Raw genomic sequence first — 26,354 nt, 5'->3', positions numbered from 1 at the left:
TCATTTAGTTATATATGTATTCTCTCTCTCTCTCTCTCTCTCTCTCTCTCTCTCTCTCTCTCTCTCTCTCTCTCTCTCTCTCACACACACACACACACACACACACACACACACTCACACACAAATGCAGGCACTTAAGTGTATTCTTGCACTACAGCTATGTTTTTGTCTCTGTGGGGATTAAAAAGGAAGAGCTGCATAATGATTTAAACTATAATGCACCCGAAAATGCAATTACTCCAAAGGCTCCTGTCCTCGCCTGAACCGTCCAGCTGCATTTATTAGTCTGGAAAAACACACACACACACACACACACACACACACACACACACACACACACACACGCTCTCACACACACACAGCTCAAATAGTATTTGTCTCTGGCAACATAAACACAATGTAATATATATATGGGGCATTGCAGTGTGTGTGTGTGTGTGTGTGTGTGTGTGTGTGTGTGTGTGTGTGTGTGTGTGTGTGTGTGTGTGTGTGTGTGTGTGTGTGTGTTTGTGTGTTTGTGTGTGCGTGCGCGCGCGTACGCGCAAGAGAGAACTGTCTGATACAATCACAACCTTGGCAGTCAAAACAGTGTCTGGGTGTCGAGCTCACTTTCCAACCCCTAATCCTAAACAATGAAATTACTTCTCACCCCTGTGTGTGTGTGTGTGTGTGTGTGTGTGTGTGTGTGTGTGTGTGTGTGTGTGTGTGTGTGTGTGTGTGTGTGTGTGTGTGTGTGTGGGGTGCAATAATATACAGTACACCGTTAAACCATAATCAATTTATACACCAATGTACTACATATTCTAATATTATTACACTATAATCTACTGTTAACATAGATTTATAATGTAATATTCGAAGGTCACTAATGTGTTCTAAAGTGCACTAAAATATGATTCCTTAACAACAATTTGAATCGCAACCATTTTAGAAAAAAATATATACAATTTAGTAACAGACATCGACCCATACGCACTAATAGTGCTTATAGCTTGTGTATTAACACACACGAAGACAAAAATACTCCCGAAGTATACGGATTCTCCTTTATCCATTAACCCTTTCTCATTTATTCATCTGATTTAGCCCTAATTGAATAAATGTATACAGGAAGTGCTCCTAATATGGTGGTGAGTCGTTTGGTAGTACTACAACTAGTACTTGAACTTACTAACATTGGTTTATTTGAATTGAAGAAGAAGAAGAAGAAGAAGAAGAAGAAGCAGGTAAGCTTGCGCAATGAATATCACTGACAGACAAATGAAGACCAATGGACAGGCCATGAGGCCAGAACCTGTTAGAAGAAGAAAAAAAGATGGTCAAGGTTATAAAAAGAGCTGCAAAGCTTTGAAGCTTCTGAGGAGTGCCCTGAAACCTATTATAACAAAGTGGGAAAATGTGGCACAACCAACAAAGGCGCTGCCAAGTTCAGGCCTGGACACATGGACAAGAAGAGCAATTGTCAAGTGTCCAAGAATCCAGCTATGAAACTAAACCTTTTCATCAGCTCTTCATACAGTAGATCTTAGAAGGTATAGGACCAAATCTGGGAGCTTTTAAGAAAATGTTTTGTAGTCAAATAATATAAAAGCAAACCAAATGCAGCCCAATACACCATTTTGTTCCATCAAGCATAGTGGTGGTAGCATCATGCTCTGAAATTGCAAAAGGCGATTCTCCCAGTCTGTAAAACATGTGTCTAAGGCATGGATTTACTTGTCATTAGGACATTAAACCAATAAACAGAGCAAAGCAAAGGTTTGAATAAAAAAAAGGAAAAAGAAGGTCAAAGCCCAGATTTAAAAACAACTGAATGTCTGTGGCATGGCTTAAAACCATCACCAACCTTCTCCATAGATACACATCTGAGACAGCTCAATGGCAGATGTAGGGTTTTTATAAATGTCGGCCCACGATGGCCACAGTGCTGCATTCTATTTATCAGATCATGATGATTTGTTTATAGCATTTAGTGTCAGATCTCATCATATTCCAGATAAAACATGCAGTAATTACAAAGTGTTCACAAACCTTTGAGAGAAACTCTATTATATTCTTCTCACACACTAGCTCTCTCGCTCGCTCTCTCTCTTTCTCGCTCTCTCTCTCTCTCTCTCTCTCTCTCTCTCTCTCTCTCTCTCTCTCTATCTCTCTCTCTCTCTCACACACACACACACACACACACACACACACACACACAAATATATAAATTCTACTGCAGACTCTCCTCCTCACTCACTACTACTGTACCTAACACGCATACACACACATCCCACTCCAGGCTCCTCTCCGCACACAATACTGTACATACTACCTTACACACACCTGCACACGTGCACGCACACACACACAGAGTGCAGGCTCCTCTCCACACACACTACCTCCATCCCTAACAAACATACTGTAAAGTAAACCACACACACACAATCACACTCCCTCTCTCTGATCTTAACAAAGTTAAGAAGCAGCCACACATTTACAAACCCAGCTACAAAAAGCCATGAGGGCGTTTACACACACACACACACACACACACACACACACACACACACACACACACACACACACACACACACACACACACACACACACACACACACACACCCTTTTGGAAGTGGTGTGTAATTTTACTCCAGTCTGAAAAATTTGAACCTCTCTCAACTTTTCTCTCTTATTTCTTACGGAGACAAAAGAAACCACACCAGAGTTATGACCTTCTGTTTATGTAACAAGGGTGTGTGTCTGTGTGTATGAAGGAAAATGAGAAATTGTCTGAGTGGGTGTTGAACTTCGAAAGGAAGTTTTGACTTTGTAAACTAAGTACGGTATTTTTCAACCCACACAATATTAGAAACTGCCAATGTGTACTCTTCTAGCCCGCCATCACTGCGCTGCATTTCAGGATGCATAGACAGAATAAAATATGGAGGAACCAAAAAGGCTGGACACATTTTTCTATAGTAAGGCTAAAAAATTGTGCTTCCTGTAAGTACTCGACCGTCTTTATTCCTCACATGCACCTCCTCAGTTACTAGTGATTAAGTTTTATGGACGTGTCACTAAACAAACTACCCAAATGTGCACACACTAAAGGGGTGAAGAATGAAATGGCAATTTTGTTTCCTCAAATGTTCGGCAAGCGATAGTAAGATAAGGTATAGTAGATGTTTTACCATCAACCGCTGTTTTACTAACCAAAGAGCAAAAAGACGGTTTCTTTCTTTACACACACACACACACACACACACACACACACACACACACACACACACACACACACACACACACACACACACAGGTATGAATAGTCGCCTGTCACTGCAGATCCATGTCTTGCCCCTTTCAGTCTTTCGCTCTCTGTCTCTCAGACACACACACACACACACACACACACACACACACACACACACACACACACGCACACACGCACACACACACACACACACACACACGGAGAGAGGGGTAGAATTTCTTTGCACCTGGACCTAGCAGGTGAACATGTGAAAAACAGGTTTCCCAGAATTTCTGTTGCTATGGGAACATGCCTGAGCAGCAGATAAAAGTGACATAGTCAAGAGATGGAAAATGACAAAGATCAACAGAACGCCATACATACAGTAATGACAGATGGAAAGAGATGAGAAAAGATGAAGGAGAGGAGTGGAAAAGACAAAGAAAGATAGATAAATAGAAAGACTGATCAATTGAACGAAAGAAATCGAGATGGTTGGTGAGGAAGGAGAAAGACAGAATGAAATACAGGAAATAGTAAGAGGTTTATCAGGATATCCTACCATCCTGTACATACTGTGCAGCCTTTTCCCTATTCTTTTCTCACCTTGTGTCCATGTCAGCCAACATGTTGGTCTTATCAAACTATTTGCTATCTGGCCCTCAGGTTTTTCTTACCGGTGCTGTGATGTTACCACATATTGGGCAGACAATGTTACAGACAACAACATCATATCGGCACATGATTCAATAGCTTTCTCTTTGTTGCACAGAAGCTCATGAGGTGGGAACAGCCACAGTTAGACTCACTTGATGCATCTCAGGTACTGAAATGGTACACTGGTGCAGTGTAGGCCCAGGAGAGCAGTGAATACATTGGTGAAGAGGGCTATTTGCACCTTTTCCAGATCAGGTTACTAAGTGTGGGTGCAGTCATCTCAGTTCTCTGTGATAAAGATGGACAACCGGCTGAGACAGGAGTCACCTGCCTAGGGTTATTCTGTACACCTTTCTGCTCGACCATTTTTCATCACCCCAGGATAGGTGGCAAAGCTTTGGGTTCCACTGCTGCTCACACTTGGGGACAGAGGCCCCTGATTGTATTCTCTCCATGTGCTATTCCAGATAGACAAAAAGATTTATTACACACAGCCAGGCCAACTGTCCCTGGGTGTGAGTTTGGCCCCAAGGAACCATTCAAAAACAAGATTACTGTACAATCAAGCTGCTGAGAAACCACTCCTGAATGCAAAAGTGCCTAATACAGAGACTTTCTTCTGCAAATGTCATGCATGACTTTTACTAGATCTGTTGCCCTGCCCATTTCAAAAAATATTACCTTTCAACAGGACTGCCAGACGGTGTTATGTGGTGGCAACTGAAGGGCCTCACAACACCACAGATGGCAACCTTAGTACAAGCTTTCTAAAAGGGAAGAAGTGCCTCTATTCACTGAGATTCTCCAGAATCCTAATGTTAGATCTATTTCTTGTGTTTGAGTTCCTTAAGGTCCCTACTTATGGCCACAGGCAAAATGCCAAAATCACTTCACTTGCTGTGCATGGCCTACTGACTCTGCAATGACCTAAATCTATTCACTGAGGGGAAAACCTGCAGGGTGTCACTTGCTGTCTCCGGAATGCACTACTGTACTTCTTAGACTGAACAGCAGTCATTGGGTTTCCAAACCATCTGTTCATTCGCCTCAGCAGAAAGACTGGGGAGGGGAGCTCCTTTGCATAAACATAGTCTGGTCCACAGAGTGGTGGACCATCACAATGGCCTGTAAATGGTCCACTAGCCTCTACTGTAAAATGCTGGATTGCAGGATTTCCTTGTGGGCTTTATTCAGAGACATGCTGATACCTGGATGTCACCATACTGTACATTACAAAATAAACATTACCCCTCCAAATGCTATGAATGCAGCAGGCACCTCTGAGCATCTTACCAGTTAGCCCTAAAGTTTGTTAGTGCCTTATAATAGTGTGGTACACGTACAGTATGTCAAGCAGGAGATTTTCAATTCCTCAATCAGTTAGAAAGGCTGAAATAGAATGCTAGTCACAGATATACAGTAGTCCTGGGAACCCATTACAACCACCTAGGCTTCTTCTCATAAAAACCTGACAAGAAGGCTCCAGGGAAATATGGTGCTATGAGAGTAGTATTTATTGCAAATACATATCATATTTCACCCTGCATGTGCAAACATGCACTAAAAGGTATCTTAGGGGTTTCTCTATGGGATTCTAGCCATTGTTGCAAATCATGTTAAACTTAGCCGCTATATTACTTGCTAACATACAGTAAGCTATACTGCTTGCTAGTGAAATAACTAGTGATGTGGACAGTTGGTGCACACTATGATAGTAATCTCATAACGATTTAAACAGCTTCACCCACACGTACAGCTTATCTGCATACTTTTTTAAACGGTTACATACTGTTAAAACAGTACAACCGTAGAACTATAATTGTGCATATTGAATTACAATTAAGCTTGTTTAAAACCATAGAAAATACCATAGCAACATCCACACATAACCAGACAAAATAAACACTAGAAAATTTTAATTTAACCCAACATTCTTCTTCCTAGTACGCACAATGTAATGCTGACCCAAGGGTTAGTTATGTGAATGGAAAATGTGTGTTTGTACAGCCGAATTAAGGTCACACAGACACAATCAAACAGACTTGTGTTTGTGTGTGTGTGTGTGTGTGTGTCTTTTGTCTGAACACTGCCATGAGTTTATGTTTTGTGCTTCAAACCATTCAAAACACTCAACTATTCCTATTTCCATTAAAGGGACCTTTGGTTTACTACCTGATTGAAGCCTCTATTCATTTTAGCTTTGTGGCATTTTTAAGGGATTTATTTATTTACCTCAGCATTCAAGGTTTTATTTTTTCTTTATTATTTCTTTATTTTATTTTTTTTTTATCAAACACAGACCGAAATCTCTCATTATGAGGTTATAAAAGGCAGGCTAGTAACCATTAGCTAGGAATGTGTTTTGGCATTTTGGCTAAATCTGACAAGAATATTATTTATTGATCATTTATAATAATTACTGATTATTTATTCAATTCAGTAAAAGACCACACAGCCGAGATTAACGAGATTAACTAATATTTGTTCTCTTCAGCCAGGTTTGCAAGGATATACTGGCTAGTTAATACAGATAATATTTCTTATAATAACAACCATTGGTGATTTTTAACAACACTCATAATTGAGAACTTTATGTGAATCATTAAAATTCTATGATTTATGGGTATTGTTAAGCCATTTTGACCCTCAATAAAGGCAACAAAGATAAAACCTTTAAACTATTCAAACTGTGTTTTAAGCAATACATTGATTTAGGACTTGTATAAAATTTAAAAAAAAAAAGAATCAAAATATCAATCATTGACTCTTGATTGTGCAGCTGCTCTGTGATTAATAATTACATTTCGTTTCAATTTATACTGATTGCTCTGCACTCACAGCATGGTTAGGCTTCGAGTCCTGGAGTCAGTCTAAGCTGTATTTAGGCTTAAGTAATGTTAGCCAATGAGTGCTCTTTGCAGGTTGTTTAAAAATAAATAGCCGGTCTCCCGAGAGGTGTAGAGGGAAAGTGTTGAGAGAAGTGGCGACTGAATTTTGATGAAACTACAACTGTCCTTGGTCTGTATTCAAGAGAGCAAAATTGCTTGTGCACTCTGGTTAGGAGCGATTTTATTATTCTCTTCTTTTGTCAATCAGACAGACGAGGGAAAAGAGGGCAATCTGAAAAGGAGATGCATGGTAGGAAGAATGCATTACCTTCCAGCCTAGATGTCATGTGACAGTTAGTGTTAAAGCAATGGTGGTGATCTACAGACCCTTTGACTTTCTCTGCTCCAACAACTAGTAAATACACCAAACAATAACTTTTGATTGGATAGTAAGGATTACAACCAGGCAGTTATGTACTTACATTTACATACATTTACATTTACAGCATTTGGCAGACGCCCTTATCCAGAGCGATGTACATAAGTGCTTAAATCTCTAGCATTGAATACATTAACGCTGGCTCACTAGGTTACATACTTAAGATACCATGAGCTTAAAACATTTGTTCAAAGTTACAACGAAAAAGCGTCAGTTTTTCTTTTTCTTTCTTTTTTTTAATGCAAAAGATAGGAAAAGAAGTGCTAGTTAAAGTGTTTCCTGAAAAAATAGGTCTTCAACCGCCGTTTGAAAATAGCCAGTGACTCAGCTGTTCGGACGTCTAGGGGAAGTTCATTCCACCACCTTGGTGCCAGAACAGAGAAGTGTCTTGTAGTATACTTGCCTCTTACCCTGAGAGATGGTGGAACCAGTCAAGCAGTGCTGGTACTGTAGGTCGGAGGGTGCGGGTGCAGTGCGAGGAGTGATGAGGGCTTTTATGTAAGAGGGAGCTGGTCCATTTTTGGCCTACAAAGCCTACAAAGCCAAAAATGGACCAGCTCCCTCTTACCTAAAAGCCCTCATCACTCCTCGCACTGCACCCCGCACCCTCCGACTTACAGCAAGCTACAATGTTATCCCAGGCATCACTGAGATTAAATCAATGACAAACAATTAATAGATCACAGCTACCAAATATAAGTATGTGTCTGTATAGTTAATATAGTTATAACCTTTTTTTTTAGACACTTAAACTTTTCATTTCCAAAAGTCAAGTAAATATCTGTGGTCATGTGACCTTTGTACCATTCAAATGAAAATGTTCTGCGTTCGGATTATTCTATTATTCTGAAGATCATGAGTATAGAGTCTCCCCCGCCAAACAAAGCAGAGAAAAGCTGGACAAAAAGGCAACAGCAATCATTTATTATCTAGAAACACAAATCCCCAGCCTAAACTGGGTCACCATCTGTTTGTTAATATAACATAAGACATACGTTTATGCTAGCTGTCATGTGGACAGTACATGTATTCCAACATAGATCAGTTGAGAAAGAATTAAACTTTACCTCATGGAAGTAAAGCGTGAATGAATATCGAGGACAAAAGCTGTTATTATGGAAATCAAAGAGAACAGGCTGTCATAGTGTAAAACGGTTACACAAGTTTCACTCAATTATGTTCTAGAACGTTCAGCTGGAACTTCCTGTTTGTGAAATCTAAGACATGTTTTGTAAATAAGCAATGTGTCATCTCAAAAGCTGGGGCAGTTATAACTGAGTGGTTAACATGCTGTAATGCTAGTTGGATGGATGGTTGTGAGTTTAAATCCCACCTGCCCCTGCTGGGATTTGATTGACAAAAAAACATTAAGCAATTTCCATCTCTTGTACTTAACATTTCTTTGTATTCTCTTTTTTTTTACTTGCACTGTTGAACCATTTATTTAGTCAGAAGTCCAATAAGCCACTGTATTGCCATCCCTTCAGTAGTGCAATGGTTAGTATCATGGTCTCTGATGCTTGACACCCTTTGTTTGAGTCTGCATACCTGCTTAACTTATGAGCAGGATGAAAGTATACAAGCCTTTTAAATGTTTTATTAAACAAGTTGTAGTATGAGATCTTGTGGATCAGGTGGACAAGCTTTGCCACCAGGTCAAGAGGTTCAAACCCCAGCCAAGTCTTTAGGACATGAATTTAAAAGGTTCAGGAATGAGTGGCACAACAAGGGTTGAGGAAGGGGCAGGATGGCTGGAGGGTGTGACTCTAGAGATGGGGGTTAATATCCAGGGAGCTTCCCCCATGGGTTCAAGGGATCTCAACAGAAGGGGATTATGGAGCCTGAAGAGAGGGTGTTGACTTAGTTTTGCATTATATAGGGAGCCATGCTTTCACCACACTGACTGCTCGAGCATTTCTCTCCCCATCCTCCACATCTCACTCAGCTCAGTGTGAAGACAAGCCAGATTCAAACCAGCAACCCTTGAGCTCAGCAGAAAGGCTTTAACCACAAAGCCTCCATGTCCAACACAAAGCAGTTGGTGTTGTAGGGTCTTTGTCTTTGAAAATGAGAACAAAAATATACTTGCCCCCTAGAGGAATAAAACATTTTAAAAATCTTTCAATCTAATTAGAACAGATTAATTCTATTAATTAGACAAATTAATTAGATTAATGAATTGTTCTTAATTCTTAATTCATATGGTATAATTACTACAGGGCATAAGTTTGATATTTCTGACTGAAACAACCCAAGGACTACGATCCGAATGTTCAAGTGTGCATGTAAACAGGACAATACAATTATCTTGTATTGTATTACAAGGTAATGGTTTAGAATTATATCCCAAATATTGTGCAATTCCACACATGTACTTTATAATTGTAGATCTGGACAAATAGTATTGAAGTCCTCCTTCAGCTGCTGCTTGTTTGTGTGTTTTGACAGGTGTTTAACTCAACCATTTAAGAACATTCCATTTCTTTGCCTCAAAAAGCTTTATGTTCCTTTCACAGAATGTTTTGAGTCATTATTCATCTGTACTGTGAAGTGTGGTCCTGTTGGGTTTTGTAGCATTTGGCTGAATCTGAGCAGACAGTATACTGTAGCTCTATACACTTTAGATTTCATCTTATTAATTCTATCAGCTGTCATATCAATAAACACCACTGACCAAAAGTTCTCGCATACTGCCCCGCTGCTGCGATCCCTCCACTGGCTTCCAGTAGCTGCACGCATCAGATTCAAAACACTGATGCTGGTCTACAAAGCCACCAAAAATGGACCAGCTACCTCTTATGTCAAAGCCCTCATCACTCCTCGCACTGCACCCCGCACCCTCCGATCTACCAGCACTGCTCGACTGGTTCTACCATCTCTCAGGGTAAGAGGCAAGTATACTACAAGACACTTCTCTGTTCTGGCACCAAGGTGGTGGAATGAATTTCCCCTAGAGGTCCGGACAGCTGAGTCACTGGCTATTTTCAAGTGGCGGTTGAAGACCTACTTATTCAGGAAACACTTCAAATAGCACTTCTTTTCCTATCTTTTGCATTAAAAAAACAAAAAACAACAAAAAAAAAACCACAACCTTTGGCACTTTTTCATTGCAACTTAGAACATATGTTTTAAACTCATGGTATCTTAAGTATGTAACCTAGTGAGCCAGTATTAATGTATTCTATGTTAGAGATGTAAGCACTTACTGTATGTACGTCGCTCTGGATAAGCGTCTGCCAAATGCTGTAAATGTAAATGACCAAGAGCTGTTAGCAGCCATACTGTACATCCCCATGCCATATCACCTTCACCGCCACATTTATTTCATGATGTGATGTGCTTTGGATCCTAAGTCGTTCCATTCCATTTCCATACTCTTCCAGTTCCATCATTCTGGTACAACTTGATCTTGATTTTATTTGTCCAAAGAATCTTATTCCAGAACTAGTCATGCTTTTTTTTTTTTTTTTTTTTTTTAAGAAGTTTTCTAGCAAAGTCCATCCTGGCCTTTCTGTTCTTGAGGATTAGTAATAATTTATGAAGGTGTCTCTTGTGATTGTATACGTTGACAATGATATGCTTACCTCCTTGAGAGTGTGCTTGACTTAGCCAGATGTTGTGAAAGGGGTTTTCTTCACCAAGGAAAGGATTAAGGATTCATCAGTAATTATCCACTTTAGCTTTGTTCTGTGGTCATCCAGGATCCAATTACAATACCTGGTTGAACCTAATTTTGAGAGTTATAATAAACAGCAACCAAATGCAAATTTCATTCATTCATTCACTACCGCTTATCCGACTTCTCGGATCACGGGGAGCCTGTGACTATCTCAGGCGTCTTTGGGCATCAAGGCAGGATACACCCTGAACGGAGTGCCAACCCATTGCAGGGCACTCACACACTATAGACAATTTTCCAGAGATGCCAATCAACCTACCATGCATGTCTTTGGACCGGGGAAGGAAACCGGAGTACCCGGAGGAAACCCCCGAGGCACGGGGAGAACATGCAAATTCCACACACACAAGGTGGAGGCGGGAATCGAACCCCCAAACCTGGAGGTGTGAGGCAAACGTGCTAACCACTAAGACACCGTGCTCCCCCCAAAAATGCAAGGTTATATCTTCTTATTCTGTCATGAAGTAATAAGGACACAGGCCACAACTGGCCATGAAACATCAGTCAATTTTCCAATTTTCTTTTGCTTTAGAGCAAAAAAACTTTGCTAAAGTTTAAGAGTACATAACCATCGTCTTTTAATCTGATACATTAATCTGAATCATCTGATTAGGCAGAACTTTCAGCCATCAACTAGGACTACTGTCATATCACCCATAAACACCAAATGGTTTATTCAAATTTATGTAAACTGCATTCCTAAATAATCATATATCATTTTATGTAACCATTATATTACCTACATTAGCATCGTAGATTCAGTGCAAAATGAAAAAAGAAAACATCTTGGCTGACTGATGTCACCAAATCATCTCTAATATTGCTGCATCCTAAGTGCTTAAGCATGACTACGCAGAAATCTTCAGAGCTGAAGACATGGAGAGCTTAGCATACAGAATGAGCCACAAATGTGGCAAGCTGATATTTTACATAATCACAGCACTCAGGATCTCCCCCTCACTGACTGAAATGGAAGAGAAATCACAGGTCTGTTAGTTATAATGACACACGTTGGCGTGTAGGTGCCAAGTAGACCCCACAGGAGTTTTTCCATTTTCTCAGAGGTGGCTGATTAGCACAGTAGGATTGAAAACTTCACCCCATTCGAGATCTGCTTTTGTGTTCAAATTTGGCAACTCGTCAACTGGCCACAAAGACAAGGGAAAATTGCAGTAATTATCCAAATTCCCCTGATTGGGTCAGATAGCCTGGGCAACAGCCAAGTGGGTTTCCAGTTTGCTTTAAGGATTGGGAGCTTAAAATGGCCGTTGCACTGCAGAAATTGAATTGGTACGTGCAAATCATGGCAGGCATTTAGTTTGATGTCTAAATTGCTGTGTGGGTGTTTTAAAGTGCTGTTAAAAAAAAGAGAAAGAGAGAGAAAGAGAAACAGCTGAAAACAGACAAAGTGTGCAAATTACACAGCAGATAAGATTGAGTTCAAAGGAGAATTATTTCAATGGGGGAAGATTTTTAACCTGGACAAGCGTTCAAATAAAATTATGATCACTCTGTAGCCTATCAAACAAAAGTCATTAATGATGAATAGTTGATGTAATTAGTGTTGTGTAATTGTGATGTACTTGATGAAAAATGGACTGTGAGAAGACAAAATCCAATGTGCGGAAAACATATCGTAAGTAGTAGCACAATTACAATGAAAACATGTTTATATCGATGAGAAATCCTTTGTAGAAGATCTAGAGAGTTACAGCCGAAAGTCCGGTTCAGCTAGTTAATAATGTAAAAGATAAAAACAGGAAGTTAGAGAGCTACAGTAGACAGACTGAAAGACTAAAGCTTTATTACTGCTGCATTACTTTCTTTTTCTTTTTGGTACACATGAAGTGAGAGTAAAATTCCATTACTACACAACAGCATTGTGGGTAATATAGGAAACCATTAAACAAATCTAACAAACTCAGAATTTCATTACAAAATGTCTTGGATGCCAATGAAGATTAATGTTAAAGTGTCAAAAAAAAGAGTAATAATTAGAAAAAGTTAACAAACAATAATGTATTATTAATGTTACACATTGCCTAAAGATAAGTAAACAAGATCAGGAATAACAGAACCTGATAATCATTTTAAGGTTACTTATTTTTCTTCAGATATACAGTGTGTAAAGGAGTGTATTCAATCCTTTTGCCAATATGGTTGCTTCTGTGAGTTATTGGCTCCTTGAACAAACACGGATTCTTGTTGGACAGCTTCTTACGGTCATTGCTGTGTCATATTTGTTTAATTTCTTTAATAATCCACTTCAAACCTTTAGGATTTATGGTTCAGAATGGGCACTTTGACCAGTCTGCAGCCAGGCAGCCCCATAAAGAACAAACTGTGATGCAGTGTGTTTTCTGACTCTTCTATCTTAGGCGTCATGAATTATTGCTGTCATTTGTGCTACAGCAGATCTTATGTGGGATCAGACTTGAGGGCTTAGCCTTCACTCCCCACGTGCATCAGGGAGCCTTAGGAGCTTTTTACACCTGGTCACTTCAGGCGTTTTCTGTGATCCGATAGCTATCCAATCATAAAAAGACCAGGTCTAAATGCCCTCCGAAACGTTTTAAAGACGGATATAAATCTGATCGTTCAAACCACTTCAGGAGGTGGTCTGGGACGAATTTCAGATGAAACTGGACAGGTGTCGAACTGAACGTGGTTGTTGGAGCCACTTATGTCAGCGCTATTCTCCTCCCAAACGGAAGTACGTCACTCGTAGGTGACTCAAGAGTCGTGCATCGCGCCAGAAACAAATAACATGGATGACACTCAGGCACTTATTGCTGATGAAAGCATCCAACAAAAGCTTTGTAAAACATATAGAAACAAAAGTATATTTAAGTATATACATCAAAGCGTGTTCCCTTTCAATTACCTCGGAAATGAGGTAAAATATATTTGCATTTTGGCGGGAGTAGAAAGATCGGATTGATATCCGATTCGCCAAGACGTATTTATGTGGCCTAATGTAAATGGAACAGCTTTAACAAATCAAATAGCTATCGGATCAGAGAAAACACATGAAGTGACCAGGTGTAAAAAGGCCCTTAGGTTCCTATGAGACCGGTTCCTTGGACCACATTTGGTAGATACTTACCAATGCATACCAGAAATGCCCCACAATGACCCAGTAGTCTAGCCTTCACAGTTTGGGCCTTGTTCAAGTCCCTGAAATCCTTAAGCTTACAGATTTTCCGTTTTATCAACTTTGAGACCTGACTGTTAATTTGCTAATACACCCCACCATAACAGATGAAATTATAATAATATAATCAACTTTATTCACTTCACCTGTTGATGATGTTAATGTTATATCTGTGAGGTGTGTAAGTTTAAATATTTTAATATTTGTAAAACCCCAAATTCCAGCTCCCTTTTCTGGGAAATCCAACGATCACTGCAGTCACAGGCTTTTGTTTACAACTGACTAAATATATTTCTAATTATTTTTTATTTGCTACCAAGCTATAAATTACAATTATATCCATAAATCACAAAATATGCTGCTTATCATCGCCAGGAAGGAAATCGAAGAGATTTCTTCGACTAGTTAACTACACATCTGATTAGCTGTAAAAGGTGGGGGGATATATATAGCCGTAATAACCGGAAATGACGACATATCTGCAACCAAACCAAACCTAGAGTACAGAAATAATATATCTGAATAACTTTTTGTTAATTTTTTTTATTATTATTATTTATTTATTATATTTATTTATTTATTTATTTATTTGCAGGAGATAAACATTTGAATTCAAGCAAGCTTTTTCGTTTTCCGATTTGGGAATTTACTTCCGTCTCCAGCACAGTGACGTAGTATTCAGGGTTGCCAGGTTTTCTGGGAAATTCCAATGTTTGAGTTTAAAAAGTCTAAACCCGTAATTCAATGTATATAGTTTGGATTATTAGATTTAAATTATATTAAATGTCAGACGGATGTCCCACTACGTAAAAAGTCGTAATGTAAAAAAAATAAATAAATAAAAATCAAAAAATGTATAGAATACATGATGTTAATATATGTAAATTTTATATATACATATTTAATAAAAATGCAGTGTCGTAAAGAATAGTTGTGTGTATAAATAGACAAAGTCACGGCAAACAACCGACTTTTGAAATAAAAATTCAGAACTCATAGCCATAGTAAGAATGGGTTCAAAATATGTTAAATGGGTTTTGTGTATGAGGATCTGGCAACGCTGCAAGCAGTCCACCTCTGTGTCTGTTTTGTATGCGCGAGCGCTCCGGTGTCCCGCTGGAAGAAAAGAGCGGAGCGACTATAAAGAGCGGGGGCGAAAAAGCAAGATATGAAAAAATAAAAGTCGGTGTTTTTTTTTCTTTTTTTTTCCTTTCTTTTTTTTTTTTTTTTTCTTTTTTTTGCACTAACAAATTAACGACGGATATTTTTTCCGGAATCGGATTTTAAACGATCTCGTCTGCATTTTTATGGAGAAGCAGAGAGTGAGTGAGAGGTGAGAGAAGAAGAAAAAAAGCGACGGTCAGAAAACAAAATGCATCAAGAGAATAAAAAAGAAGAGAAAAATACGTATAGTGCATGTTAGACTGAAGTTAGTGTACGGTATTATAGGATTGTTGTATGCTAACAGATGAGACGTGCGACACTGGCAGCACAACGTTTCTTGTGTTGTTTATAAAAAGCGTTTTGCTCATATAAGGGATCAACGTTACAGAAAGAGCTGGGAGAATAATACAGGCGACTCGTTTTATTTTTGTTGTAGATAACTGTTTAAAAGGTTTTTTTAAAAACAAATATTTTCATTTTGGGTCATTTCCAGAAATCTCTATATCTCCATGTGCTCTGAATAACTTGGCTTCATAGGTGTTTACTACAGTTTCTTGAGAAAGAAATGGATTTTGATGTGATTTTTGAAGTCGCCGCGATTATCGAAGTATTGATAATGAAACAGACTTACAGGGACAGTCATAAGACATGAAACAAACTTACAGGGACAGTCATGAAACAGACTTACAGGGACAGTCATAAGTCATGAAACAGAATTACAGGGATAGTCCATAAGACATGAAACAGACTTACAGGGACAGTCATAAGACATGAAACAAACTTACAGGGACAGTCATGAAACAGACTTACAGGGACAGTCATAAGTCATGAAACAGAATTACAGGGATAGTCCATAAGACATGAAACAGACTTACAGGGACAGTCATAAGCCATGAAACAGACTTACAGGGACAGTCCATACGACATGAAACAGACTTACAGGGACAGTCATAAGTCATGAAACAGACTCACAGGGACAGTCATAAGTCATGAAACAGAATTACAGGGACAGTTCATAAGACATGAAACAGACTTACATGGACAGTCCATAAGACATGAAACAGACTTACAGGGACAGTCATAAGACATGAAACAGACTTACAGGGACAGTCCATAAGACATGAAACAGACTTACAGGGACAGTCCATAAGACATGAAACAGACTTACAGGGACAGTCATAAGACATGAAACAGACTTACAGGGACAGTCCATAAGACATGAAACAGACTTACAGGGACAGTCCATAAGCCATGAAACAGACTTACAGGGACAGTCCATACGACATGAAACAGACTTACAGGGACAGTCATAAGACATGAAACAGACTTACAGGGACAGTCCATAAGACATGAAACAGACTTACAGGGAAGTGCAGTATACCTTTAGTACTGATGCACTGATCATTATACTGTAGTTTCATAGTATTAGTGAATCAAACTGGGATCAAAGCATAGGTTCAGGTGTGATACAGCTCCCGTGGAACACCAAGGCCTTGAACCCAGCTAACACTGTTGGCATTGAACCCCAATCTTCTAATCAACAACCCAGACCCTTAACTGCTTGTGCCACTACTGCCCCTCGTGCCATGTATCAGAGTATTTGAAGTACTGGTGTACACCAAATAATCCATAGAATCGATCCAAGTGTCATTGTATTGCTGTGGTGATGCATTAATACCGCAGACACGACAGATCTTATTAATGTTTTTGTAATTAAAGGATTAAAGGCGTATTTGCAGTATTGGTGTATATGAAAGTATGAGAGTGTCATTGTATTGTGGTTGTGTTGATACAGCAGTGCATCATCATACTGAAGTATTTTTGTACTAATGTTGCAGTTTCCAAGAATCACTTTCTTGCAGAATTGATCTATCAGTACCCATAGTGTTGTAGAATTAATGAATCAAACCACTACCTCAGAATATCATTGTACTGAAGAGTTGGTGTATCAAAGTATTTGTAGTATCAATCTACTAAAATGTATTAAATATAGTGTTAACATATTGATTCAGTATCTCTGAGTATCATTTTATTCACACGAAGCTTTTAGAATGGTGCATTTTTATGTATTTACATTTGTGTGCCAGGTTTTAGATGGAAACAAACATTAAATATTGCTACACAAACTAGCTAGCTAACTATCTAGTGTGCTGCTTCATTTCACATTATGTAAAATTTCTTTACATTACATTTAGCTACAGTATTGGTTGCTAATAAGTGCTAATGAGCTGGCTTTACAGCTAGCTAGCATGCTATATGGTAAGGTACTGATCACGCTGTTTTACTGATGTTTAGATGTTAGTACAGGGATTGAACATACGATATTCCTGTGTGGACAATTCTATAAGCAATACTGTATGATGAATGGCTAGATTAAGATGTAGGCTAATGTAACCACTTGCTTAATCGGAAAGCTTATTTAGGACGTTTGTTTAATTCTGAATCAATTTCTATGATTGTGCTAAAACCTTCTGATTTTTTTTTCTTCTTAGAAAGTCATCAGTGAAATGACTCATGATATGGACACTATGAACCCTCCAGGACCTGGATATTAAACACTGCCTACAGTAACTAATAATGATATAATAACGTGAACATTTGCTCAACATGCTACATTTATTGGAAAATCGGGAAATCTGCACTGTAGGCTGAACCTGCAACCTACCCTCCCCTGAGCCTTTTCCATTCCTTTGATGTGATTTTGTCTTTTTTTGTTCATGAAGGACCATCACTGTATAACCTGATGCGTCCTCGAAGCGTGCATGTGTGGCGCAATGGGTTGCTGTGTGCTTAGCTAGCCATAAATCCGTTACCATGGCTCAGACGAGTTTACTGCAGGGAAAGCGCTTCTACTGCCGGGAGTGGGTTTTCCACAAGATCCAGCACTGCCTCCAGGAGAAAACTGGCATTTCCTGCAGCTCAGGAAGGGAAGGTCCGCCCATCTCAGGGGGTGGCCCCTCATCAGGTGCAGGGAAATCAGGATCATGGGGCGTTTTGCTGGTTGGAGGACCAGGAAGCGGCAAAACAGCACTTTGCACTGAGCTGCTATGGCCAAACTCACAGCACGGCAATCATCGCGGTTTAAGCCAATTCTGCCTTGCATTTCACTTCTGCCGCGCTGACGATTCTGACACGGTGTGCGTAAGTGGGTTCATACGAGGCCTCGTGACACAAATCTGCAGAAGTGGGCTCATACCACAGTATGAGGAGAAAATTCGTGACTCTGCCATCCAGAACACGTTGAAGCCTGGAGAGTGTGAAAGGAACCCGAGCGAGGCATTTAAAAGGTGAGTAGCATAAAACGCAAACACTATGTTCACTCAGCAACCGTCTCAAGAAACATCAGTCAAGTCAAGCACGTGTCTCATATATATATATATATAGTACAATAAGTGCCAGTCATGTAATGTAGGGTTACACATTTGGTGAATATGAGGGGATCTAAATAGGCTGGCATGAGAAGTATGAATAATTATGGAGCTATCTGTTTGTGTTGTACTCTTGCAAGCGGTCATGGGACATAGGCCTGGTCTTCAAATTGTAAGGGCATCAACAAGGATGAGATCATATAAATTATAAGCTCCAGGCAAGTGTAAAAATGGTCTTGATAAAAGGTTCTTAAAGGTTCCCATGCTTGTGGCCAGAAAACTATCCAAAACGTGACAACTATTGGTCAAATAACATACTAATAGCTAATGCAGGTACTGTATGTAAGCTAGTCAGTTGATGGATGTCAGTACATAGCTTGACTCACTAAAGCCTGATAGGGTCCAGAGATGCTAAAATCTAATTGCATGTTATAGGTAGCTAATATTAACACAATAAACTCCCACTTGATACATGTGAGATAGCAACATATCAGCTAATTATGTATACTACTGAGCTTAGATCAGGAGTCAGGTTATGCTAGCTGACCTAGTTTGGACTATTTGCGCGCGCACACACACACACACACACACACACACACACACACACACACACACACAAAGAGCTCGCATGACTTGTTTTGGAGCACTGGGTCAGCTGGAGTACCTCGGACTGGAATGTGCTACAGAAAGCACACACACCCCTTTGTCCGAGCATCTGGTGTCACTTAATGCACACACACTTACACAGGAGGGGATAGTAGAGTAAATGGTCAACACAGTTATTGATTCATCTGGCTCGTTGCCAAAGTATGGTCACTTGAAAATGTCCAAATGCGAAGTCTCCCACTTTCGGTTTAAACCAAATAAGTGTAAAGCTTTTACTAGATCACTGGTTTGTGTTGATAGTCATTTTATGTAATATACTATGTATCTTGATGATGAATTATTGAATCAGTCGTCAGTTGTTATTTTGTTGTGTTATATTCCTTTAATTTGTACTAGAAAGTCAACATGTTTTAAGTAGCGCTTGTAGTCCTGAGATAAATAAGCAGCATGAGTGTAACTGTACTTGTATTGATAAAATGAAGGACCAGTCATTGTGTCCATCTTAAAAAAGAAAAAAAACATTGCGGACTGTATCAGAATATGGAATTAAAAGGTGTGGAAACACCTTTAAAGATGCCCTGCCATACGCATTTCATTACTTTTTTGGTAATGTCTGAAGTTTACCATGGACTCTGTAACATCTGTTGTGGAAAAAATGCCTTGGTTACCTTGTTTCAAGCCATTCTAGTGTGGTATAGAAAGCCTGCAGGAAGACTCAGCTCGATTTGCGCCAGTTCTCATTAATATTCAACGAGCTATGCCGCTTGGCTCCGATTGGCTAACCGCTAGGATATGAGAGCATGACTATTCATTCACCCAGCGCAATAAGTAGCCTAGGCTAGAGGAACTTTGTTTACAATCACCTGGAATTGTGGCAGAATGACTTCTTCAGGTATATTGGCGTTCAGCCATCCATGCTGTATAGGAAACTCACTGAGCTACACGAATGCAGTGGGCGCGGTCTCAAGTGGGAGAGCTCATGAATAGTAATGAGCTTGATCAATTCCACGTCGCACTGAGCAGCTTTTCAGCTTTTCTAACTGATCTGATTTCTCCGCTTATTTCTTTTCAGTGGCTAGAACTGACAGGGGAGGTAGCAGAACATTTTCACATTCCCAACACAACACAAACACATATGGACCTAACACATATCAAAAAATACAAGTAAAAACGGTTTTGTGTGGAAGGGCACCTTTAAAGGTTTAGGTTTTGCTAGCTGTGGTTTTAAGTAGTGCTTGAGTTCCTGAGGTAAATTCCTAGCATGATTGCAGCTAAACTTGTTTTGATGAAAGTAAATAAAAAAAAAGAAAACACTGTAGACAAAACTATCACTTTTCAGTTTAGATAATGCCAGCTATGAAGCTAACAGGAAGCTAATTTGAAATGCAGTTTGTATTATGTTGTGAAAAGAGACAGTAGTATTGCACCCAAGCGAGACCATAGTCTAAAAATTTAACATTACTCCACTTTAAATTCGCCTTCACAACGTCACTGATGTCGGTGAACGTTAGTGTAACATTAGTCGACACTGACAGCTGAGACAAATAGGCAGGAGGAAATATTTTCATTTCATGTTTAAGTAAGGAAATAAGAGGAAACAAGCTGGACCATGTCTTTAAAGCTATTTCAGATGCTAATGCTTTTTAGTAGCTTAATAATCAGTCTTGTGTGCTCACTGATTCTGATAATGCGCTTGATTGTGGTTGGTCAGTGCAGACGTTTATAACAGCGGATGTTCCAGCTGTTCATGATTCTGTGCCAATGGGTGTGGGAACAAGCGTGTAGTGATTGTGTGTGTGTGTGTGTGTGTGTGTGTGTGTGTGTGTGTGTGTGTGTGTGTGTGTGTGTGTGTGTGAATTAGTAATTCATGTGTTAAACTGTAATCTTTTCCTCCCTATTAGTCCCCCATGAATTACATCTGACATGTCTACATCGATGTTACACTGAAAGGCCCAAAAGTCTGAATTTTTTCTGCTCTATTAATCTTCACTTACGACGTGATTTTTTTGTAATCAACACAAAGCAGCGAGGCGAAAGGTGCAGCCGACGGTGGAACGAGCAAAGAGTGAACGGATAGATAAAACAAAATAAAAAAGTTGAATAAAAACTAAGAAATCACCAAGTAATTTAGTTGTGTATAGATTTTTTGTCTGTACCGTATATGTAGTAAATTATATTTTTTCCTTTAGGTTCTATCCTGTGTTTACATAGCCCTTCATCCTTTTCATTTCATTTTAATTCACTCTGTTAATAGTATAAGCTGTTAACATCCAAATTCCATATTACAACGGTATAGAAGTTTGTAAAAATGTATAGAAATATATATATATATATATGTGTGTGTGTGTGTGTGTGTATATATATATACACACACACACACACATATATATACATGTGCATATATATATATATATATATATATATATATATATATATATATATATATATATATATATATATATATATACGTGTATATATATTTAATATCTTTAAATCCAATATACATACGTCTGTACAAACGAAATATTGTTTTAGACTCTGTTTTATTACAGGATTAGTGTATTATTACTGTTGAAGTTAAACTCGTTCTTGGTTGTGTATTCAGAGCTTCCGACCTTGCTGTAATTGAGGTTGCTGGTATTTAGTCTGTGTGTGTGTGTGTGTGTGTGTGTGTGTGTGTGTGTGTCTGTGTGTGTGTGTGTGTGTGTGTGTGTGTGTGTGTTTTGTTAGACGGGTTGTCTGCTCTTCTGTCCTTGAACCAAACAGCTCCTGATAAAAGCATCTGCCAGCTGGTACAGTTCATCCCAACACGAGCATGACTACAGTGTATACCTCGCTCTCTTTAAGCATCTACAGCTGTCTGAGAAAATCACAAGCTTCCCAATCAAGAGATTCTACGTTATTTCAGACTTTATAAAATAATTATATTAACGGAGATTTTAGAAGATTAGCTTATCGGAGCAGTTTGGCAATGTGACAGAAATCCTCAATGACATTTCTGTGAGGAACTTCACAAACTTCCTTGTGATATATTCCATCGGTTTAGCAATCATTATCAGAATGATAAGTATAAAGTTAATACAGTTAAATAGAAGTAATAAAAAAAAATACCCCTAAACATAGATGTTGGTTCCCAAGCAGAAAATAATGCTATGTTGCTCGGATACTATCCATTATCGCGCGTGTGACCAAAGATGCGACAAAGTTGAGAAACGTTGAACTTTATGCAAATATGGAGCGAATCTGTGCAGCGACTACCAGTGGGAGTGAAGACAGTCTTAACAGTCGATCCTTTGAGACGTAACAGTCCGTCATCACCTCAGTCGGGAGAAACTCTATAAACACCGACTGCGAGCATCTTCAAAGTTCACTGTGTAGGTTCAAACTGTTTTATTTGCATTTTCGCGACGTGTTAGCTCGAAATCAAACGCACAAATAAGCACACGTTCAAAGTCTTGTCCGTGTTTTTCAAACAACAGCAGGCTTTTGTTTCGGTTCATTCGCAGGCTGTCTTAAAAGTGTTTAGTCTGCTGTGTTAATGTTTGACTTTGCAGCTTTACTGCATTGAACGTTGTTTCTCAAACACACACTACAGAGATCTAGGTTGTGTTTTACTGACATGTAGGTTTTACACCAGGTTTTCTGCTTTTAATGTGTGAAAGAGAGGTTTTCTAAGCATCTGTGCAGCAAATGTGTGCGTTTCTGTCCAAATATGACGCCCGTCACGGTCGACTTGTCTCAGCAGGATGCGTTCACACGCAAGGATTTTTCGCCATTCTGATCGCAGTTTCCCACAGAGCTGTTTATTTTGTTTACACTAAACTCCGTTTGTGTGTGTAAAACCAACACGAGTGTTAAGGTTATAGCGCTCATCCGTCGCAAAGTGCAGGACCAGACAAGAACAGTACAGAAGTACCAAAAGAAGATAATCATCTCAGGAGATTATTTTGATAGGTGATGATTTGTTCCCATTATATAAAGAGACAACTGCATTCTCAATCCTGACTATTCAGAACCAGTTTTCTATAACAGCCAGCTCTGGCAGATCTATTGTCCATAGGTTTATATTAGTATGCTTGTTGTAGTAGGGGTTACTCAAGCGGTTAATTCTCTGGGTTGTTGATTAGATGATCAGGGCTCTAGCCCAAGCTGCCACAGTTGGGCCCTTAAGCAAGGCCCTTAACCCTCTCTGCTCCAGGGGTTCGGTATCGTGGCTGACCCTGTTGGGATAGGTGAAGAAAAGAATGCTTCCAAATTGTGTAATGATTACACAACACGTGGGGCTTCTGTGATACTACAAAGCATGTGATATAAGACATTCACACGAAGTCCAATTTCTGATTGGTGTCTGTTGCTAAGCAACTAGTCGTAATATTCGAACAGCACATCATTTCACACTGTACATGTGAGTTTACACGCTTATTTTTGCTTTCTTGTTAGTTTTCTCCTATTTTCTCATATTTCTAAAACATCAACACCAGCAGGAGAACCCACAGTAGAACGCCTCTGAGGTCCTGATCGAGCACCGAGTCAACGTTGGCTTTTATGTGAGGAGACGAAGCAGCCAACCACAAAGATCTTTTCCGTCGCACTCGAACGAGAATGCTATCAGACATTGCTTCTATTAAAGACTGCCTATTCAATAGAAAAGCTATTAGCACTGACTTGTGACACCGATGCTCCGATGACGTGAAACTTCACTTCAGAGTCTCTGTGGTACGTGAGGTACAGTGGCCATGACAGTCGAATCGGTCAAATCGCTGGAAACAGTGACTAGTGACTCATATTATCCCAAGTGCTGAATTTCTTATGTAATGTTCTTGTTTGATGACCTAGGTAGGTGTATAAACCAGTAAACAGACTGTGTGTGTGTATGTGTGTGTGTGTGTGTGTGTGTGTGTCAGGAATATCTGTGTGTCGTTTGCTTCTGAATGCCACGTAGTTGAACGGGATCAAGTGTAATCGATGCTTCTGAAGATTTTTCCACTGAGTAGGAGGATTGAGAGCGAGAGAGAGAGGGAGTGCGACTGAGAGGGAGAAAGAGAGTGTGTGTGAGTGAGTGAGAGAGATAGAGAGAGAGAGAGAGAGAGAGAGAGAGAGCAGCCCCAGCATTACATTGCAGTCTGTCATTTAGCACTGGTGGTGAGAGAAAAACTATTTTTATTTATCTATTTTTATTAATATATATTATCTCTCTCTCACTCTCTGTTTCTCTCTCGTTGTTGCCGTAGCAGCCATAAGGTGACGGCGAACCTGCTAACTAAAACATGTAAACAACACAATGCTGACAAGACCAACTCTCATTGTGTTTCTGTGTTTGTCTCCTGCTCGGGGCTGAGTTGACTCAGCGTGTGTGTGTGTGTGTGTGTGTGTGTGTGTGTGTGTGTGTGTGTGTGTGTGTGTGTGTGTGTGTGTACACACTGGGTAGCTATAGGGAATCAGGATAAACCTCTCAAGTTGATTTGTTGCTTATTTAAAAGATTAAAAAAAAAAGTCTCATGTTTCCAGAGACACAAATTTCAGCAATTAGGTTATTTAATTAGGGTTGAGAGATAGATGGGATCGATAGAGACAGAGAAAGAGACAATACAATACATTCATATATCCTCAAACCTATGAGTCTTTCTGGATTTTCCTTTTTCTAGACTTTCCATCTCTTTACGTTGGACTGTGCTCTATACTTGTACCATCGGAAAGATTCCGCACGCACACTGCGGTAGTTTCGCAAATCACTCAAACTAGGACAGTGCACCTACATACTCGCTGAACATCTTTACTAACCGGCGTTCTGCTTATCCAGCTCTCGCTGTCCCTCTGAGAATGGCAGAAGAGTGAGTTACTGATTATATCCTGTCCCACATGCACAGCTGAGTCAGCGCTCATCTCGCACCCATCAATATATCAAGGACAGGAAGACTGAGAGAGAGAGAGAGAGAGAGAGAGAGAGAGAGAGTATAAGCAAGTTCTTCACTCAGAGCTACAGGTTTGTCTGACTCAGAACTCAGTGAAGTGAATTATAGCATGCACAAAGACAAACAGGATGAAACATGCCATTATATGAAAATAATCATCGTGTGATGAAGTGGGGTTTCTGTGACTGTTATCGCCCCGAGACAGCACGTGTTCTTGTGTCAGAAACCTCACCGCTTTTTTTTTTTTTTTTTTTTTTACAGCACCGACACTGGAGACTCCTTTCAAGCCAGCCTCACCTTCGACGAGCATATATGCATAAATGTAGAGCATCTAAACCATACAAGTCTGTATAAGTTTGTCGTGCGTCCTAAAGCTGTTATAGAACACAGCCTTCAAAATGATCTTCAGATGTTGTTAAGTTACAGCACAAACAGGACCAACAGGAAAGAGACCAGGTTTATGGGACAGTGCTGTGAAACTGACTGAAGAACACAATTTTATGAGAGATCTCTGTGTGTAATGAGACGGTGTGCTGATGAAGCAGGGACACGAATGGGAAACACAATCCAAATAATCCAATGATGATGAAGGCTCTTGGAACATACATGCTCAGGATTCATAGTGTACTTTACTTCAGAGATATATATATATATTTTTTCTCCAGTGTCTGAGAAACATAATCTAGATGTTGGGAAGCAAGTTCTAGATAGTGCTGGTGCTCACCAGGTATGGGAAGTGAAAAAAAAAAAAAATTCTCGATATAGCTAAGGTTTCTTTTGAACGGGTTATTAAAATAAAACACTGAAGTTATTGATGGACTAGCGAACCATAGATAGCTCTCTATTAGCTAGCTCTCTAGCTATTAAGCTTTCTGTAGCTAGCTGGCTTTTATTATTTAGTGAATGATGGTGTCACTGTGGAGTGGAGGAAATACTAATTATGCCAATCTGTACAAAAACCTTTTAGAGCATTAAGAGACAAAACACTTCATTTTCTTGAATTTCCTGACTTAATCGCCTCTCTCTCTCTCTCTCTCTCTCTCTCTCTCTCTCTCTCTCTCTCTCTCTCTCTCTCTCTGTCTCTCTCTCTCTCTCTCTCTCTCTCTCTCTCTCTCTCTCTCTCTCTCTCTCTCTCACACACACACTCAGGTGTGTGCTGTTGCCACTTTTGAGCTGCACTCCTCCTCCTCAGGCCCTGTTTCTGCTCGTCGACTCCATAGACGAGGGGATGAAAGGTGGAGGGACGGAGTCGAGCTCCGGCCCCTTGAACCCACGCAGCATAGGCGAGCTTCTGTCCTCCCACCATGAACAACTC

General features: G+C 39.6%; 1 protein-coding gene across 1 annotated transcript in view; it reads left to right on the top strand.

Moving 5' to 3' along the window:
• The first annotated feature begins 15,022 nt into the window (after positions 1-15,022).
• ankrd50 (ankyrin repeat domain 50) overlaps positions 15,023-26,354 on the top strand; it is a 30,879-nt gene continuing 19,547 nt past the window's right edge. Inside the window, exons 1-3 of the mRNA XM_027171830.2 lie at positions 15,023-15,322; positions 17,646-18,440; positions 26,189-26,354. The exon at positions 26,189-26,354 is cut by the window's right edge and continues 67 nt beyond it. Of these exons, the coding sequence (XP_027027631.2) occupies positions 17,968-18,440; positions 26,189-26,354 (639 nt within the window). The 5' untranslated portion in view covers positions 15,023-15,322; positions 17,646-17,967. The remainder of the gene's footprint in view (positions 15,323-17,645; positions 18,441-26,188) is intronic.

Source organism: Tachysurus fulvidraco, chromosome 15 (assembly GCF_022655615.1).
Source record: "Tachysurus fulvidraco isolate hzauxx_2018 chromosome 15, HZAU_PFXX_2.0, whole genome shotgun sequence".
Classification (NCBI taxonomy): Eukaryota; Metazoa; Chordata; class Actinopteri; order Siluriformes; family Bagridae; genus Tachysurus; species Tachysurus fulvidraco.
This window is presented reverse-complemented; position numbering and strand designations above follow the sequence as displayed.